The sequence below is a fragment of the Ictidomys tridecemlineatus genome, chromosome 4, assembly GCF_052094955.1.
Source record: "Ictidomys tridecemlineatus isolate mIctTri1 chromosome 4, mIctTri1.hap1, whole genome shotgun sequence".
NCBI lineage: Eukaryota > Metazoa > Chordata > Mammalia > Rodentia > Sciuridae > Ictidomys > Ictidomys tridecemlineatus.
Window position 1 is genome coordinate 141,890,427 of NC_135480.1, and position 17,844 is coordinate 141,908,270.

Genomic DNA, 17,844 nt, shown 5'->3' on the forward strand with positions numbered 1-17,844 from the left:
CAGGAGTTCAAAGGAAGCCATCCCTGAACCTCAACCAACTCATTTCAGTTCAGGTGCCTTTCACAGCACCCTGATCATTTTATCGTAGCACCCATTAGACCCCTTGGTATTATGGTTTTATCTCCCCATTTTCCCTATGAACTGTGAGTTCCTTATGTACAAGGACCTTGTTTGGAATTGTTTCTTACCCTAGCATTTAATATAATGCCTGCCAAAATAATAGGCCCTCAATAAATATGTGTTGAATGTTGTCCTTCCTTTCCTCCCTTCTTTCTTTCTTCCACAAATGTACATATACTGAACACTCACTATGTGCTGGTCACTGTTCTAGGAAGCAAAACAGACCAAAGTCCCTACTCTCATGAAGCATGTATCCCAGTAAAGGGAAACAGACAGTTAACAACTAAAAAAGTCTAAGAAACGTCCAGTGATGTAAGTGTTATGAAGAAAACTAAAGTAAGGAAAGGGAATAGAGTGGGGGAAATAAGAATGAGCTTTTTTTTAAACATGCAAATGGGTAGCTGGCCCACTGAGCAAGTAGGACTTGTAAGTAGGTACAATCAAAAAACAAACCTGTTCTTCTTCCATAACTGCTCTTCCACAGTCAGTCCTAGAGGCTAGTTCTTGCTCATTTCTATTTGATGCAATATCAGAAAACCCCCAGGAATGTTCTGGTTACCTTCAGATAATGGGAAAAATTCTCTGGCTGTTTTGGTCCAAGAAGAGTCTCATGAAGGTAAGTAGAATGCCTAGTCTCATGTAATACTCAAAACTTCAAACTTCATTTAAAGTTGAAGATTCTCATTCCTCTACCTTGGGCTTGCTCTGGCTTGGCCTACTATAATGGGAATAGGGAGCATAGTTGGCTTCTTTTCAATTGTCCCTCTTAGAATTCTTCCCTACTCTCCACCTCCCACTGTCTCCTTGGGGGAATGATGCCAAGAGTGTGGGGTTATGAGGAAGAAGAGATAGATACAGTCAGGGCAGAAAGCAATCTTGATTTGATTTCCTGTGGGCATGTTTATGTTTGATCCTTGCTGATACTGATGGAAACTGGCTTCCCTGGGATGTTCTGGTAGACTTTGGCATACTCTCTGGGAAGATTCAATGGCATATTCCATGACACAGGATGCTTCTGTTTGGACTTAAATATCCAACCTCAAACCCTGGAAGCCCATTCACTCCTCCTCCCACATACAATGAAAGCAAGCTGTGAAACTGTTCCCTGGTCTCTTTCTCTTCCTCATGGCCCACATATGATCCACATGAGCTACATCTGGGCCCACATATCCATACATCCTTGTTCAACCTCTGGCAGACGTGTAGCTGCCTGTCTCCTTCTGCTCTGCTTCTTTAGATAGATCACCAGAGCCTTGTGTCTATCACCAGGCACTCAAGAAGCTTTACAGATGAGCTTGGCAGAACTGTCTCTCAAACTCTTCTTTTGGCTTCTTACATTTTAATACTCTTATATCCTTCATTTGAGTGGGGTCCTAATGGTATCATCATATTTGAGTATCTGGCATTAAGTGATCCAATACTTCACTTTGGCTTGTGAAATCATTATTTCATTTTTGATCTTTTGGAGTTTTAGCCAAAATGTAGACAAAGAGAGTCCTATTCATTTATAAATAAATGAAGTTTACATTAGCCCCTGCTGCAGAATTTAAGTGCAATGAGACTTTCAATAAGTTAAACAGAAATACTATGCTCATGAACATAAGAAGTAGCCACTCAGCAGTAATCTGACTGCTAAGACCAAAATGCTAATTTTGCTAAACCAAAAATGCTAAGAAGGCAACTAGGAAGAGAAACAGATGGGAAAGGGCTAGCCAGCATGTGTGTGGATGTAACTCAAGGAAAGAGGACAAAAGTTATAGCTAAGGCAGGAGAAATCAAAATCTCAACACATACAAAGTGAGAAGTATACTATACTCCAGCCAGATCAACAAACTATCCAGATGCAGTGCGGAGGGTTAAGAAACCATTGGACTAGTTGTGAAGAGGCAGTTTGGGAAAGTATTTAAGTGATAGAGGAAGAAAATTTATCTTAGTTTTTAAGATACTTTTTAGCTGTTTGACCTTGAATAGTGATATATTCAACATGGGTCACATATAGTACACCTGCTTGAAGAGTTGTCCAAAGGATGAGATGAGCACTGTTAACTGCCTTATTGAGTTGATCCAGTTGCATCAGTGGAATGCAATCATGAAGTAACTTCATTTTAAACAAGTTGCCCCTCATCTCATATGCTTAGCTAGTTCTTTTCTTTGGTTTGATGGAAATCCTACGCTGGTCTCATAGCTTTTCTGGGCTAAAGGATCTTGTTCCATTTAGGAAATTTACCAGTCCCATAAAATGATCGGAGCTTCTAACTGTTCCATGCAAGCTCGCCGTCTCCCAGTGTGGTGTTGCTTTAGACCTGGGGGCCTGCAGCCAGTAGAGCTTTACCCAGCTGTGCTTCTCTCTGCTGCTCTCTATTCTAACTGGGCCAACAGGGAGGCATCAGGTAAAAAGGCGCAGGGTTAAGTGGCCCTGACTCTCTTGACCTCTCTTTCTAATGTCCTCTAAATTCTAGGACACACAATAATCTCTCTGAGTTGTTCCCCTGAGAACTCTTCTCAGATGGGAAAGAAGGGAATGAAACCCCAAACTAAATAAATCCTGTTTCAACTCTTCAGACCTTAGCCTTCAAGAACATAACAGCTAAGTACTGGTTTAACCCTGCTGATAGTCTCTCAGGAATTTCTGCCTACATAGTTCAGCTTCTTGCTTTTAGATGTGTGGTTCCTGTCAACTATCATGAATGTTCTAGTCTGTGGGCTTCTATCAGAACCTGTGACAGGGAAAAGAACTCATCCATCCATCATATGAAGGCCTGGAGGTCCCAAACCTGTATCCCACCTGCCTCCTTCTCTGTACCTTTGGGACCCTGGATAAGATCTGAAAGTCTAGGTTTAGCACTGGAAGAATAATATCTTTCTTACCAATTTTAGAGCTCGGATGCAAAGAACAAGAACGAAGATGGATGGAACAGTACTTAATGCACAAAAAGTCTATTAGAGAAAAATGTAACTTATTGTTAAGATAGAAGAGTAGCAATTTTATCTGGAACAGTCACTCCTTGATCTATTCCCTTCCTAATACATATTCTAAACCTGGTAGAGGAAGAACATGATTTTCATGGGCATCAACAAAAAGACATAGAAAAAGTAAACATTACTCTCTACTGATGCATCTTCCTAAAAACCCAGTGCTTGACTATTATAATGCATAGAAATCTGCGGGAAGAAATGTTTGAGGTTTCAACACTTTACTTCATCTCACTTGCTCCTACAACCCAGAAGCCAGGTGGAAATAAAAAATAAATGTTTTTGTTTGTTTGTTTGTCTTGCAGGGGTGGGGGCTGTTTGTTTTTTGGTACAGGGAATTGAACCCAGGGGCACTTTACCACTCAGCTACATCCCCAGACTTTTTAATATTTTAGCTTGAGATAGGGTCTCACAAAGTTGCTTACAGCCTTGCTAGCTAAATTGCTGAGGCTGGCTTTGAACTTGAGATCCTCCTGCCTCAGCCTCCCCAAGACACCGGGATAACAACACCTTTTGCCAGACTCCACCACGCCTGGCAAAAATAAATATTTTCAAAGGCCAAAGACCCTAATTACATGTCAGACAATGCCTATCTTGCCAGCTTTCTCTTTGTTTGCTCACAGCCCCACACTCAAGAACGCATGGGTTTAGAGGGGCGGGAGTGAAGCAGGGTGGCTCTTGACGAAGCTGAGCATCACACTTCCCATGCTAGCTAATGACCAGCAAGGCAGCGTGGTGCAAAGGGAAAGAAAGTTGGGTGGAAACTGACAAATCTCAGATTGCTCCTGAGATTTAGGCCTCAGGGCAAGAGAAAATCCTGAGCACAGATAAAGATTCCAAGAAAGACCGTGTGTTTGTGTATGTGTCCGAGAAAGTGTAGTGTTGAGGAAAATGTCTTGCTTTAGAGCTCTCTTGGTTTTGATAAATTTCCTCGTTCTATATGTGGGCAGCTATAACTTTATAATAAATCCCTATTTTTCAGGCTGTTCTTACCATTCTCTGTCCACTCTAACTATAAGAGAAAGGGAGGAAACACTACTGCCACAATAAGCAAATTCATTCCTCTCACTCTGGAAAACAAAGTATCTTCTAGAACAATTTCCAGTGTTGAAAAATGGATATTCTTAGGCCAACGCTACTTCAAAAGCTAGTCTGAGAGTAGCCCAGCCTTCGGGGGCAGACAATGATATAAACCCAGTCTTCTTAGCACATTCACGTCCATCTTTGTCAAATAACCTTCTCTTCAGGCCCAGAGGCCATCCTCTAAGGCTGAATTGGGTCTTCATCTAGCTCCAAAGCTGCTGGCATTATAGAAAGCAATTTGGGGGTCTTTCAGAAGCTGAGCTCCTGCCTCATACAAGTAACCAAGCAGTAACTCACAGCAATTCAAACAAGAATTACTTAGCAATGCATGTGCTTTTTTGTAAATGGGCCATAAAAATGTTATCAGAATATCAATAGTATGTTTTAATTTCTTGCAACTTCACTACCTTGAAACAAGTACAAATGATTTGAAATCAAAGACTTGTGTTCAAACTCCTGTTTTTCTAGTCCCTACCTGTGTTGGCTTTAAGTTGCTTACATCTAGGAGTCTCCTTCCTCTCCTCTATAAAATAAGAGATGATAGTGCCACTTCACAGGATTATTGTGGAGGGCAAAGAATGCAGCCAGCAAGATGCTTTTGAAGCAATATCAGTATCAAAATAATAATAACAATTTCTTGAGCACTTGCTACGTGCCAGTGCTGCATTTTGGATACTGAATATCCCTCAAAGGCCTATGTGTTAAGTGCTCTATCCCCAGGATGGCAGTACTGGGACGAACTGGGGATCTTTAAGAGGAGGGCCTAGTGGAAGTCATTGGGGGAATGCCATCAGAAGGGACAGGGGTATTCAAAGCCAGCCTCAGCAACTTAGTAAGACCCTGTCTCAAAAAATAAAAAGGGCTAGGGATGCGGCTCAGTGGTTAAGAGCTCCTGGATTCAATCCCCAGTAACAAGAAAAGAAAAAGAAAGAAAGGGAGAGAGGTAGGGAAAGAGGGGGAAGGGAGAGGGGAGAGGGGAGAGGGGAGGGAGGGGGAGGAAGAAGAAACAGGGATTGGGGAACCCGGGCCTTTCAGTCTCTGTGTTACTTAGCTTTCCCTTTCTGTAACAATATACCTAAGAAAAAATTAAAAGGAGGAAAATTTTGTTTTGGTTCACAGTTTCAGAGATTTCAGTCCCTGGTCACTCAACCCTGTTACTTTGGACCCAAGGCAAGGCAGAATATCACAGTGGGAAGTGTATGGCAGAGAAAAGCAGTTCACCTCATAGCAGCCCAGCAGGCTAGCAAAAGAAGAGAAAGCAGGAGGATCTGAGTTCAAACCCAGCCTTAGCAAAGGCGAGGCACTAAGTAACACAGTGAGACGGTGTCTCTAAATAAAATACAAAAAATAGGCCTGGGGATGTGGCTCAGTGGTTGAATTCCCCTGAGTACAAGCCCTCACCCTCCCCCCCAAAAAAAAGAAAGGACCAGAGTCCCAATATACTTTTCAAGCCATGCCTCTAATAACCTACTTCCTCCAATGAGGCTCATCTTCTTAAATTTCTACCACCTCCCACTAGTACCACCAGCTGGGAACCAAACACATGAACTCTCTAGGGGACATTTAAGATCCATTCCATAACAATTTTGTTGTAGGGACAAATTAGGCAAGTTCAAGGCACCGAAGATAGCAGGAAACAGTTTTATTTGGCTGCAGCCAGGTTCAGAGGGCACAGCTTTTGCTGTAATCAATTAATCCCCTGAACCTGGAGTTCAGGTAGTTTCAGAGTTTTATACCAGCATGTAGGCGGAGGGGCTCAGAAGTTCACAGTCTGCAGAAGTTCACAGTCTGCAGAAGTTCACATAAAAACAGCTTTTTCTTTCACTATTTTGGGCAAGTTAACCCTTCAAGGACAACACCTGAGAAGGGGAGAGCTTCTTCTCCCCTTCTTTCCTCCCCTGCCAGCTGTTACCATGGAGCCTTAATTGGTAACTTATCTTAAAAATGTAAACATCTCTGTGAGGCCCAGCTCAAGGCCAGAGGCCTTGTTTGCTCATTTCTACAAACTACTATACTGGATATGTTTGTGGAAAACCTAGTGTCCAGCACCTGGAGTGCTGCTATCTTCTCAGCCAGTGGCCAAGTAAGACAGGGCAACACGAAATTAGGAAGTTTATCTACATTGAACTCTTTTGCAGAGACTCTTTTGCTGACAGTCCTAAAATCAGCCATGGTGAAGATTTCTAGAGAAGCCCAGTTAAGACTTTGCTGTGGAGAAAGGGGGTGCCACTTCAGTTTCAATTTCTCTCTGCTTCCTGACTCAAACATATACTTGACCTAACATATACTCCCAACCTCATCACAGGTCCAAATCAATGGATTTACCTGATTTTAGTCTTAAAACCTCCAGAACCATAAGCCAAAGTAAACCTCTTTGCTTCATACATAGCCTGTGTCAGGTACTTCATCATAGTGACAGAAAAGTAACTAATATAGTCAGGCACTATTTTAAGTACTTTACTTATTTCATTTAATTCCCCCCAAACCTTACGAATTAGGTGCATTTGTATAGGTAATTTTGCTGAAGCACAGTGGCTAAGTCACGAACCTAAGCAGATAATCTTGTTGATTAAAGATAGCGCTAAAAAAAATATTCCTTCCTTTATATTTTCATGTTTCACTATGAGAAAGATACAAGACTTAAAGAAATTAGCAGCAACTACTTACTGGAGGTTCCTCAGTTCCAAATCGACCATATGTTGAAGCACACAGCCTTTTTATTTTATCAGGACCTTCTATATCATAATCTTTGGGAAAAGCTTCTCTGTCATGTTGCCTTAAGAAAAAAAAAATTAGGAGTCCATTAAAGGATAAGTCTTATTTATCATGCATTGCACTAAAATTTTTTTAAGTTATCCAGTGAAATTTTACCATATTTGTGGCATAATTTTAATTGCAAATTTATTGAATTTGTGACAAATAAAGTATTTTCCATCTCTTTTCAAGTAATGGTGAGGCTACTTCCAAAAAGCAACTTAGCATATGTGATAAAACTAATAATATCACAAAAGCCCTTCTTATCCAACAGAGTAATTATTCAGCAACTCAAATGAACTGAATCTTATTTAATAATGTAGATTAGTTACCAACAGTAAATTCTAAAATAAGACATGGTAATATCTTGGAGAGGCAACTTGCCACTTTAGAAATTCTTTCTACCATGAATTTTAATTATATTTTTTTCCAAAATGAGATAGCAAAGTATCTTCTCATATTGATTTATAACCCTTGCTCCCTGCTTCTAAAGAACATCTAGAGAAAGCTGACAATTAAACATAAGCAAAAAAGAAAAATAAATAATCTCAAAATGTACGTGTACATGGAAGAGAAGAAAACATATTCCAAACATCTTGACCAAAAGAGCAGCTAGGAATAATGAAAAAGGAGGAACTTGGGATAATGAATGAAAAGGAGGTGTGTCCTGGCTGCCACTAGAAATTGCTATTTTCATAAAACTTTGTTAGGTAAAATAAAGGAAGCTAAGACCAAGCCTCCTGCTGAAGGGGCCCTATTGCTCTGTGTAGTTTTATGTCTGTAATTCCAGCTACTGGGGAAGCTGAGGCAGGAAGATATCAAGTTCAAGGACAGACTCAGCAATTTAGTGACATCCTGTCTAAAAATAGAGGTGGTGGGGAGGGAAAGGCCTGGGGATGTAGCTCAGGAGGGCACCCTTGGGTTCAATCCCAAGGCAGAGGGGCTTCTATTAAGGCATACGTGATTAGAAATGTGTAAGAGACACCAAGAATTCATCCATCCACCAATTTGTTCATTCAGCAAATATTTTTAAGGATCTATGTTGCTATGGTTTGTTTATCTTCTCCAAATTTCAAATTGGAATCTGATAGTCACCGTGGCAACACTGGGAGGTAAGTCCTCATTAAGAGGGATTAATGCTTCTCTTCCTAACAGTGAGTGAATTCTCAACCTCAAGACACTGGATTAGTTTCCTAGAGAGCAAACTGATGTAAAGGCAAGGCTGCCTTTGGAGTTTTGCCTCTCAATTCCCTTCTGCTTTTATGCTGTTATGCAGCATGAGACCATCGCCAATGCATTCACTTGATCTTGGACTCCCAGCCTCCAGAACTATGAGCTAAACAGTCTCTTTCCTTTATAAATTACCCAGTCATGGATATTCTGCTACAGCAACCGAAAATGAACTAAGATACCACAACTTGCCTGGTATTTTGCGCAGTGCAGGGAATATAACAGGGAGCAAGCCTGACGGAGTCCCTACCTTCAGTTACTTACTATCTGGTCAGAGGCGGAGGCAATGAAATAAGAAAAGTCTACAATGTGGTGAGTGTGGAAGCAGAGCAGCATCCTCTAACCTGGATGAAGCACCCAGCACCCAAATCATGAGACTCTCATCCCATGCTCTTCGGGTCCTGAGCTCTCCACTCATTCCTGCCTTGGCTCCCACCTCAGAGCATGAAAGCAGAGTGCTGCCCTAGAACCCACAGCCTGGAGGCCCAGGGTGGCACAGCAGGCAGAGTGCCAGCACAGGAGCTTTCCTCTATCCTCATATTTGAGCATGAGGTTGCAAATGCTAAAAGGTTTTGAGTAACCTAACAACATTTTATGAGAACTAACAGGAAGCTTTCACTTAAGTCCTTGGTGAAGAGTTCTGAACATCAACAACCAGAAGTGGTAGAATGAAGAGTCATGGATCTGAGTCATTGCTAAGCCAGGTCCTAGCTGTGTGACCTTAGGAAGGTCACTTAACCTTTCCATGTTTTCATTTTCACATTTGTAAAATGATTACAAGAATAATAACATCTTTTCACTTTTTAGTAAGAATTAAAATTTTAAAATAAAGGAAAAAGTCCTTATATGCTATGAAGCATTATGAGCATCTATGTGTAGTGAATACTAATCAGGCTTCAAAATCCAGTACCCAACAATTACGACTTTATTTTTTCCATAAGTGAACTTAATTTCTATTCCAAGCTCTTATTGGGCCAGATGGGCAAACCTTGATCTTGATCAATTCAGGATTTCTTCCATCGATGTGTGGTGCTGTGACACCAAAAACCCTAATCTTTGTTATCACTGATTCTCCCCACCTACATCTGAGGACGCATCCCTCTGCCTTCCTGGTCTCCCATTAGGGATTCATCCATGAGATGGAACATTTTGTCATATATCTGTTGGCCACTTATATGTCTTCTTTTGAGAAATTCTGTTTAGGTCTATTACCCATTTTCTAAATCAGACTATTTGTTTCTTGGTTAATGAGGGTTTTTTTTTTGTTTTGTTTTGTTTCGTTTTTTTTTTTTTAGCTCTTTTTATACCCTGGAAAGTAACCCTTTCTTAGAAGTTTAGTTGGGAAGTATTTTCTCCAGTTTTGTGGGTTATCTCGTCATCTGTTGATTGTTTCCATTGCTATGTAGAAGCTTTTTAGTTTGGTGTAATCCTATTTGTCTACATTTGCTTCTGTTTCCTATGTTTTGGGAGTCTTGTCCAAAAAAAAAAAAAAAAAATCCTTGTCCATTTCAATGTCCTGAAATGTTTCTCCTGTTTTCTTCTAGAAGTTTCTTGTGTTACATTTAAATGTAAAATCCATTTTGAGTTGATTTTTGTCACTGGTGAGTGATAGGAGTCTAGTATGGTTCTTCTGCGTGTGGCTATCCAGTTTTCCCTTACTGAAAAGACTGTTCTTTCTCATCTCCTTTCTTATTTTTAATGCTTCTAGTAATTCTCTAAATTGAAGTTCACAATACTTTAAGGAGTTGAAACCATAATTTGAAAAATATTGCTCTAGACCAGTGGTTCTCAGTTGAGTTTGGGTTGGGGATCTATATGTACCCATCGCCTCCACACACCTCAGGCAATGAAGACATTTGTTAACATTTGTAGACATTTTCAGTTGTGGCATCTGAGTTGGGTGGATTTCTACAAGCAAGTAGCAAGTAGCTGCCAATGATACTGCTAAGCATCCTAAAATGCTCAGGTGGCGACCCACAATACACACATAGCTAGCCCCAGGTACCAATGGTGCTGAGGTTGAGAAAGCTCTGGAGATTAGTGGCACCTCAGACACTTGAATCACTGGTTCCCAAACCTGAGTGCTTCACGAAGCAGCCAAACTTCCCCCTAAAATGGGTGGGACCATTTTAGGTGGCCAACTTTTTGTTTTGACAAGAATATTCAAAATAAAATAATCGCCTCTGGGCTAGGGATGTGGCTCAAGCGGTAGCACACTCGCCTGGCATGCGTGCGGCCCGGGTTCGATCCTCAGCACCACATACAAACAAAGATGTTGTGTCCGCCAAAAACTAAAAAACAAATATTAAAAAGTTCTCTCTCTCTCTCTCTCTCTCTCTCTCTCTCTCTCTCTCTCTCTCTCTCTTTTAAAGAAAAATAAAAATAAAAAAATAAAAAAAAATAATCACCTCTATCCTTTAATAAAAAGATCTGTAATGCCAAAATATCAGTAAAACAATCCCACCGTCCTTCAAATTGAATAAATCTAGCAATATGAAAAATGTGCTACATTGTCATCACTGCTGGTTTATCACTTTGGATTAGTCAAAAGGTCCTCATTGACTACCACTGGTCAAGTCCACAGTGTTTTGCAGATGTTAATTCATCCTGATACGAACTTGACAGGAGCTGGTCAGAATTTGTTCAAGGCCAAAGATGCTTGGATATAGGTATTCTGTGTCAAAAGCAGCTGACCCAGGAAGCATGGTGTCTTAGAGGTCTGGTGGTAGGTACAGGCTCTCATTCTAGCTGGGAGGAGGGCCTTTGGGGTTTCTTGTCTATAGCACCAGAATTTTCCTTGAGAAACAGGCTTGCTTCTGTTGACAGTCTTTTTCTATCAAAGCCCAGAGCAGAATTAGATGGCTTTTTCTTAAGATAAATCCTCACCCAAGATTTCCTGAAAGGCCAGTAGATGAAACTTGTTTTCTCTAACCTTCTATGAGAGAAAGAGTATGATCATTTTTTAAGCAAAGTTTATGAGAGTCCATTGTTTTGAATTAGCTCTCTGCACCAAGCCCCAGCAGACCAGGCCAATCTAGAATGGACTCACTTGTGCTCAACACTACATAATGCAACTGAACTTAGAAATGGCCAGATTTCCAAAAACACAGGAGGACTCCAAGTCCACCCAAGTCAGCATTACATGGGAGTCCCCTTTGTCTAAACCCCATAAAAAGGAAAGTAACTTTTGAAATGATTCATCTGCTTTTTTATTCTGTTTTTGCTTTCTTCAACTCTTTTCTGCCTAGAAAAACAATCCTCTGCTCAGCTCAATGGAACAGTTATTCTACCTCCTAGAAAGATATTGAGAAAGATATTGCCTGATTCTAGAAGTACAAATAAAAGCCAATTCTACCTTTAAACTGAATCTATTATAATTTTGCGTTTTAACATTATTCATAGAATTAGGAATGTGGAACGAGGTGATGGGAGAGAATTCAAGCTTCAAACTGCATAAAATGGAATCTGAAATTCTGACCCTATTGTTGAAATGCTAATCGGAACAATTTAAAGAGAGTTATCTGCAATAGACACCAATAGGACAAAGACCAGCACAAGCCTGTCTCATTCTGGACAAACACCCAACCTAACGGGTAGTAAGTCACTTCCAGACTCCAAACCTACATTCTTCTGGACCCTCCAGACCTTCATTTTCCTGTCTCCACCTTAGGGCCAAACATGGTATAGTCCCAAGCTGTGATTTCAAGGGAATCTGCTGAAGCTTTTTAGAAGCTTGGGTTTTCTTCCAGGAGAGGTGGGTTCTGTACCCTCTCGGATATAGGTATTGCCAGGTGGGCAAGTGAGTTGCAGGACTGAACAAACTCAATTCCAAGAGCCATGGGCCAACAGGACCTATACCTCCCCTCAGGCTAACACAGGCCAGAGAGGCTCAGCTCCCTGGTGGAGGATATGGTGGGGTTAGTTCATAGGATTCTCCTCAATGTAAAGGGGACCCCTCTAGGGTTTTTGTTGTCCCATGTCTCTGTGGGAGAAGTGGAGCTGAGGTATGCTAGACCCACATCTTTATTACTACCCCATCTTTCACACTGCGTTATAATTATCCATTAACACATCCACCTCCTCGCTAGACTGATAGCTTCTTAGAGAAATCATTTTTTTATTCATCTTATGATCTCAGTGACTAGCATAGTCTAACACATTGTAAACATTCATTAAATTTTTCTTGATTGATTGAATATTTTTACTTTTTTTTTTTTTTGCTGTCACCTTAGTATAAATTCTGAAATCGAGAGTTTTAAATGTGTCATAAAAACAAAGAGTATCCTGGGCCAGTCTGCAAAAGCACACATAAAGAGGGAGTGGTTGTGCAAAGAGAGAAGCTGGTTTTCTGCAATACCAACCTGTCTCCAGAGGAATCATAAATTGACTAGCTGATTGGGAAAATTCTCAATATGCATATGCATCACACTGGTTACAAGGGATTTGAATCTCATCAATATCTGACACGAGAAAAATGAAAATCTGAGCCAGATTCTAGTTTCTGGTTACTTAACAAGAGATAAATTTTCTTTGCAGATTTCAAAGATGTTAAAAATGTTTAGTTAAGACTCCAGATGGCAGAATATATTAACTTTAAATCTTAGAATTATTAATGTGGTGCACAACCAGGCTGTCAGCTATTGTATTTTCTGATGTAAATGAGGGACAAATGAGAAGAGAAAGATAACTCCTCTATTAGGTTTTATAATCATCTGCTATCTAAAACTGTAAAAGAAAATTACCCTTGAGATTCAGCTACATTCCCTGACACATTAGAAGAATAAAACCAATAGAAGCAAAGACTGCAAAGAAATGTTTAACAATCCTCTTTAAAGATTTCCCAGGCAAAAGATTTACATGCCAAAGTAGTTGTTACTTGATGGCATATTCATCAAACTGGCAAAGGAAGACTTTTAGATATATTTGCAGAGTCATAAAGAAAATCTTATGTTCTTGAGAGAAATAGTGTCGTTTTCAACTTTTGAAAAGGGACTTTGTTTTTCATTGTGTCTCATGCTGTATGTGATTTGTGCATCTATACCACAAAGCCACAGAACTTAAAGGTTAAACTTCACTCAAAAGAAAAACATTTTACAAAGATAGATAAATTATTTTCTTCACTCAACGTATATTAAGCAGCATATAAATAAAACCTATCAACTTATTATGAATTTTCTGTTATGGAAAATCTTCAAAAATGGTAGCCCTTATGGAGAATATTGGGAAGAAACTAAAGGAACAATCAGTTGGAGACATTGTCAACCTTAACAGCTAAGTAAATGCCAGTCTGAATAACTGCCAAACACGTGATTTGAAAGCAGCTGAAGGGACATGTATCAAGAAGGGTGATGATATAATTGATTTCACCTGGAACACTTTAAGAGGGAAATAAAATACTAAGTCCACCAGGAGTGTCACAGTCAGAATTATCTAGTCAACAAGGATAAAGACATTCTGTCCCCTATGTTGAGACAACTGGATCTAAATTACCTTCAAATTCCAGGACACTTATTATGATTTCTTAGCTCTATCCCTCCAAAAACAATTTACATCACACTCTGGGTAGCGGGGCTGGGGGTGTGGCTCAGTGATACAACATTTGCTAGCATACGGGAGACGCTGGGTTCATTTCCCAACACCACATTAAAAAAAAAATAAGCAAAATAAAGATATTATGTTCATCTACAACTAAAAATATCTTTTTTAAAAAACACTTGGTGGCGAAAGAGTGGAACTATAGAGAGAGGGGTTTTTTAAGTGTATTATACCTTCCATAATCACTATAGTCAAAGAACACTTTGGTAGTAGAGCTGGCTTGGAGAGACATGGAAATCAAGTGCCCCTCCCTGCAGCAAACCAAAAGCAAACAAACACCTAATTACCTATGGAAGCTCCTATCTCTATAGTTTTACTATCAGTCCCAGAATAACATTAAAAGATTATGTTATGTGAGCTTAATTGCCATTTAAATGCACATTTCTGTGAGTCTCTGAGCCATGCATATTGAGTAAATAACACAAGGTTACATGGTCTAAGAGCAATTAATTTTATTTGTATTAGAAACAAACTTTCTTCATAGATAGAATCTAGACTTACAACACTCATTACAAACATATCTACATGTATATTTTTTCCCTTTTCTTTTAAGAAATCATGCAAAAGCAGTAAAAGAAATCAAAAAACTAAAAATAAACTAAATTTTTGGCAAAATGAGAAGTTAAAACCTCAGATTATAACACATGCAAGGGCTACCAAATACAGCGAGGATCCAGTTAAAGCCAAGTTGGAAAAGGCTTTGGTGAGAAGTACCAATGATGGAGTCCAGAGGCTCCATCTCTGGGAGTGCTAACCAAATCACCTGTGATTATGCAGGTAAACTCTTTCACCAAAAACAATTAAAAAAATGCTAGACAAAATATATTCATTAAAGGTTCCAACACATTAAAAGCATTTAAGAGTTGAAAATTAAAAAAAAAAAAGTTGAAAATCCAGTGGAGAATTTCCAGGACAATTTTTGAATGAAATTCTATAACCAGAGGGATAAGCAAAACTTCAAAAGCACCAAACCTGCTCGTGCCTGCAGGGCGTTTGCCAACAGTTTTCATGGGCAATTGCCACAGGGCTAGAAGTTCTTGATTTGAGAGTTAGAGACATAAAAGTCTCCCAGAGTCTACCCTAGAAGGGTAGTTTTACAAATCTTCTGCATGTGACAGATGTTGTGATCACCAATATAATTTCTCCTGGGAATACAGAAGGCTAAATTCTCAGTCTTTTTACATGGTAGGATCATTCAACTAGTTCTGGCCCAAAAAAGTTAAGTAGAAACTATATGCCCTATTTTGGGGGTAAGACTGTGAAAGCTCTTGTGCAATGCTCAACTCTTCTGCCAGAGTAAGAGATGAATTTCTAGATGATTATTTTAGCTTGCTTTTTTGCTATTCTAACAGAATACCACAGATTGAATAATTTATAAAGAAATGTATTTGTCATAGTAAATACAGAGAAAAGGCTACAAAGATTGTGCAGTCTGATATCAAGGTGCTGGTATTTGATGAGGGCCTTTTGGCTGTGTCACAATGTATAAAAGAGCATATCATATGAAAGGAAGAGCAAACTTGCTTCATAACAAAGCCACTCTTGACATAATTAACTCACTCCCAGGATAATGACCATTCTTAGAGATGTCTCCTCCCACCGCTATCTCAGTGGCAATCACATTTCAGCATGAGTTTTGGAGGGAACATTAAAACCATAGCAATGATAGGACTTCAATCAGTCTGAGTGCCAGAGGAGTGCCTGCCCCCTATTAAAAACTACACTGGACGTTATGTGAATAGGAAATAAACCTTTATGTGATAAGTAACTGAGTTTGGGGGATTATTTGTTATCAAAGATTAAGCCTAGCCCAGGATAGCAAAGAAATTTATAACAGAAGCAGAACAGGTACTGCTATAACAAAAATATAAAATATATGGCATTGGCCAAAAGCTGGAGAGAAGAAAATAAATTAGAAAAGTCAAACATTTGGTAGTAATAATATATCAGAAGTCAACCCATGTACCTAGTGAGACTGAAAAGAGATTTCTAGAAAACTGTTAGTTCTCTGTGTGAATTGCTACTGGCTGTTTTTAACAAAGTATTTTTAAAAGAGAATGAGATGTACCTTGCTGGTTGGGCAGCAAATTGGTGCAATCAATATGGAAAGCAGTATGAAGATTCCTCAGAAAACTTGGAATGGAACCCCTATTTGACCCATTTATCCCACTCCTAGGTTTATACCCAAAGGACTTAAAAATCAGCATACTACAGTGAAGTAGCATACTACTACAGCATACTACAGTGTTTATAGAAGCTCAATTCACAATAGCTAAATTCTGGAACCAATCTAAGTGCCTTTCAACAGGTGAATGGATAAAGAAATTGTGCTACATATACACAGTGGAATATTACTCAGCCTTAAAGAAGAATGAAATTCTGGCATGTGCCAGTAAATTGATGGAGCTACAGAATATCATGCTAAGTAAAATAAGCCAATCTCAAAAAACCAAAAGCTGAATGTTTTGTGTGAAATGCAGATGCTAATTCACAATAAAGGGCAAGGGCGGGTGCTAGGGAAGAATAGAGGCACTTTGGATTAGACAGAAGGGAATAAAGGGAGGGGACAGAGTATAGGGATAGGAATGATATTAGAATGAACTGGACATTATTACCCCATGTGCATATATGATTACATGACCTGTGGAACTCTACGTCATGTACAACCTGAAGAATGAGAAGTTATACTCCATTTATGTATGATGTATTAAAATGCATTTTACTGTCATGTATAACTAATTAGAACAAATAAAGAAAATGAGGTGAAATCAGAACATAGTTGGCTGATATGCACAAAGAAAGTAAAGGGAAATGAGGGCCTGGTGCTATGGCTCTGTGGCAGACCATTGCCTGTGTGAGGCACTGGGTTCCATCCTTAGCACTGGATAAAAATAAATCAAATCAAATAAAGGCATTCTGCCCATATACAACTACAAAATTTTTTAATTAAAAATAAAGAAAGAAAGTAAAGAGAAATGAGAGATTACATAAATTGGAGCCATGAAATATTTTCCCCATAAGTTTTTGAACTAAGAAGAACTATATCTAGACTTGGTAAAGAAATTCTGCATGTGCCGCAGATCTGAGACTTTTGAGTCTAGATGGAATTTGAGTCATTTTCTAGGGCAAGTGGGTGAGCTTAGAATTTATATGGGAAGAGAAAGAGAATTCAACTCCAAAGTATATGGAATTTTCATAAAAATTAAGAAAATACATTTCAATATATTTGAAAAATATATTTTCTGCCCACCATGCAATAAAACTAGAAATTAGTGACATTTTGAAAGATCTTTCTTCAATCTGGAAACATTTAAACACTCTATCAAATACCTTGAGTCATAGATCTGACTCAACTTGATGAACTTCTCAAAAATACAGAAAAATGAAAATACTACTTATAAGAATCCATAGAATATAGCTAAAGCAGTAGCCAAGGAATATTTCAAAGCTTTAAGTAATTGTATCATGCTAAAAGTGAACCAAGGAAAATAAGTAAACATCAAATTCACAAACATAGAAAAAGAACAAGCAAATCAATACCTTAAAATAAAGGCAGGATTAAGTGAGTTAGAAAACAAAAAAAGTAAAAATCGAGAAATAAATGAGTAGGTAAATGGTATAAACTTGTATCTAATAAGTCAAGAAAAAGAGTGAAGACAAAATAGAGGAATACAATAGCCATATAATATAATATTATCAAACAATAAAAAGAAATAAAATACTGATAAATGCTACAACATGAATAAACCTTGAAAATATCATGGTAAGTCACAAAACATCATATTTTGTATAATTACATTTATATGAAACATCCAAAACAGACAAATATATAGAAACAAAATAGATTATCAGTTACCTAGGACTTTTAAGGGTTTTAAGAGGTTTAGAAGTAAAAGCTAAGGGAAACAGAATTTACATGAGGTAATGAAAATATTCTAAAATTGATTATGATAATGAGCCACAACTCTTGTGAATATACTAGAAGCCATTGAATTTTTCACTTGAAAAGGGAGTTTTTATGATATGTAAATTATATCTTAATAAAGCTATTGCAAAAATAGACAAATATAACCATTGAAGAAACCATAG

General features: G+C 38.7%; 1 protein-coding gene across 2 annotated transcripts in view; it reads right to left on the minus strand.

Moving 5' to 3' along the window:
* The window catches only part of Cfap95 (cilia and flagella associated protein 95), a 97,400-nt gene that overhangs the window by 34,694 nt on the left and 44,862 nt on the right, over nt 1-17,844 (minus strand). For both annotated transcript variants that reach the window (XM_078047548.1, XM_005324127.3), the window contains exon 2: nt 6,844-6,952. In XM_078047548.1, the coding sequence (XP_077903674.1) occupies nt 6,844-6,952 (109 nt within the window). The remainder of the gene's footprint in view (nt 1-6,843; nt 6,953-17,844) is intronic.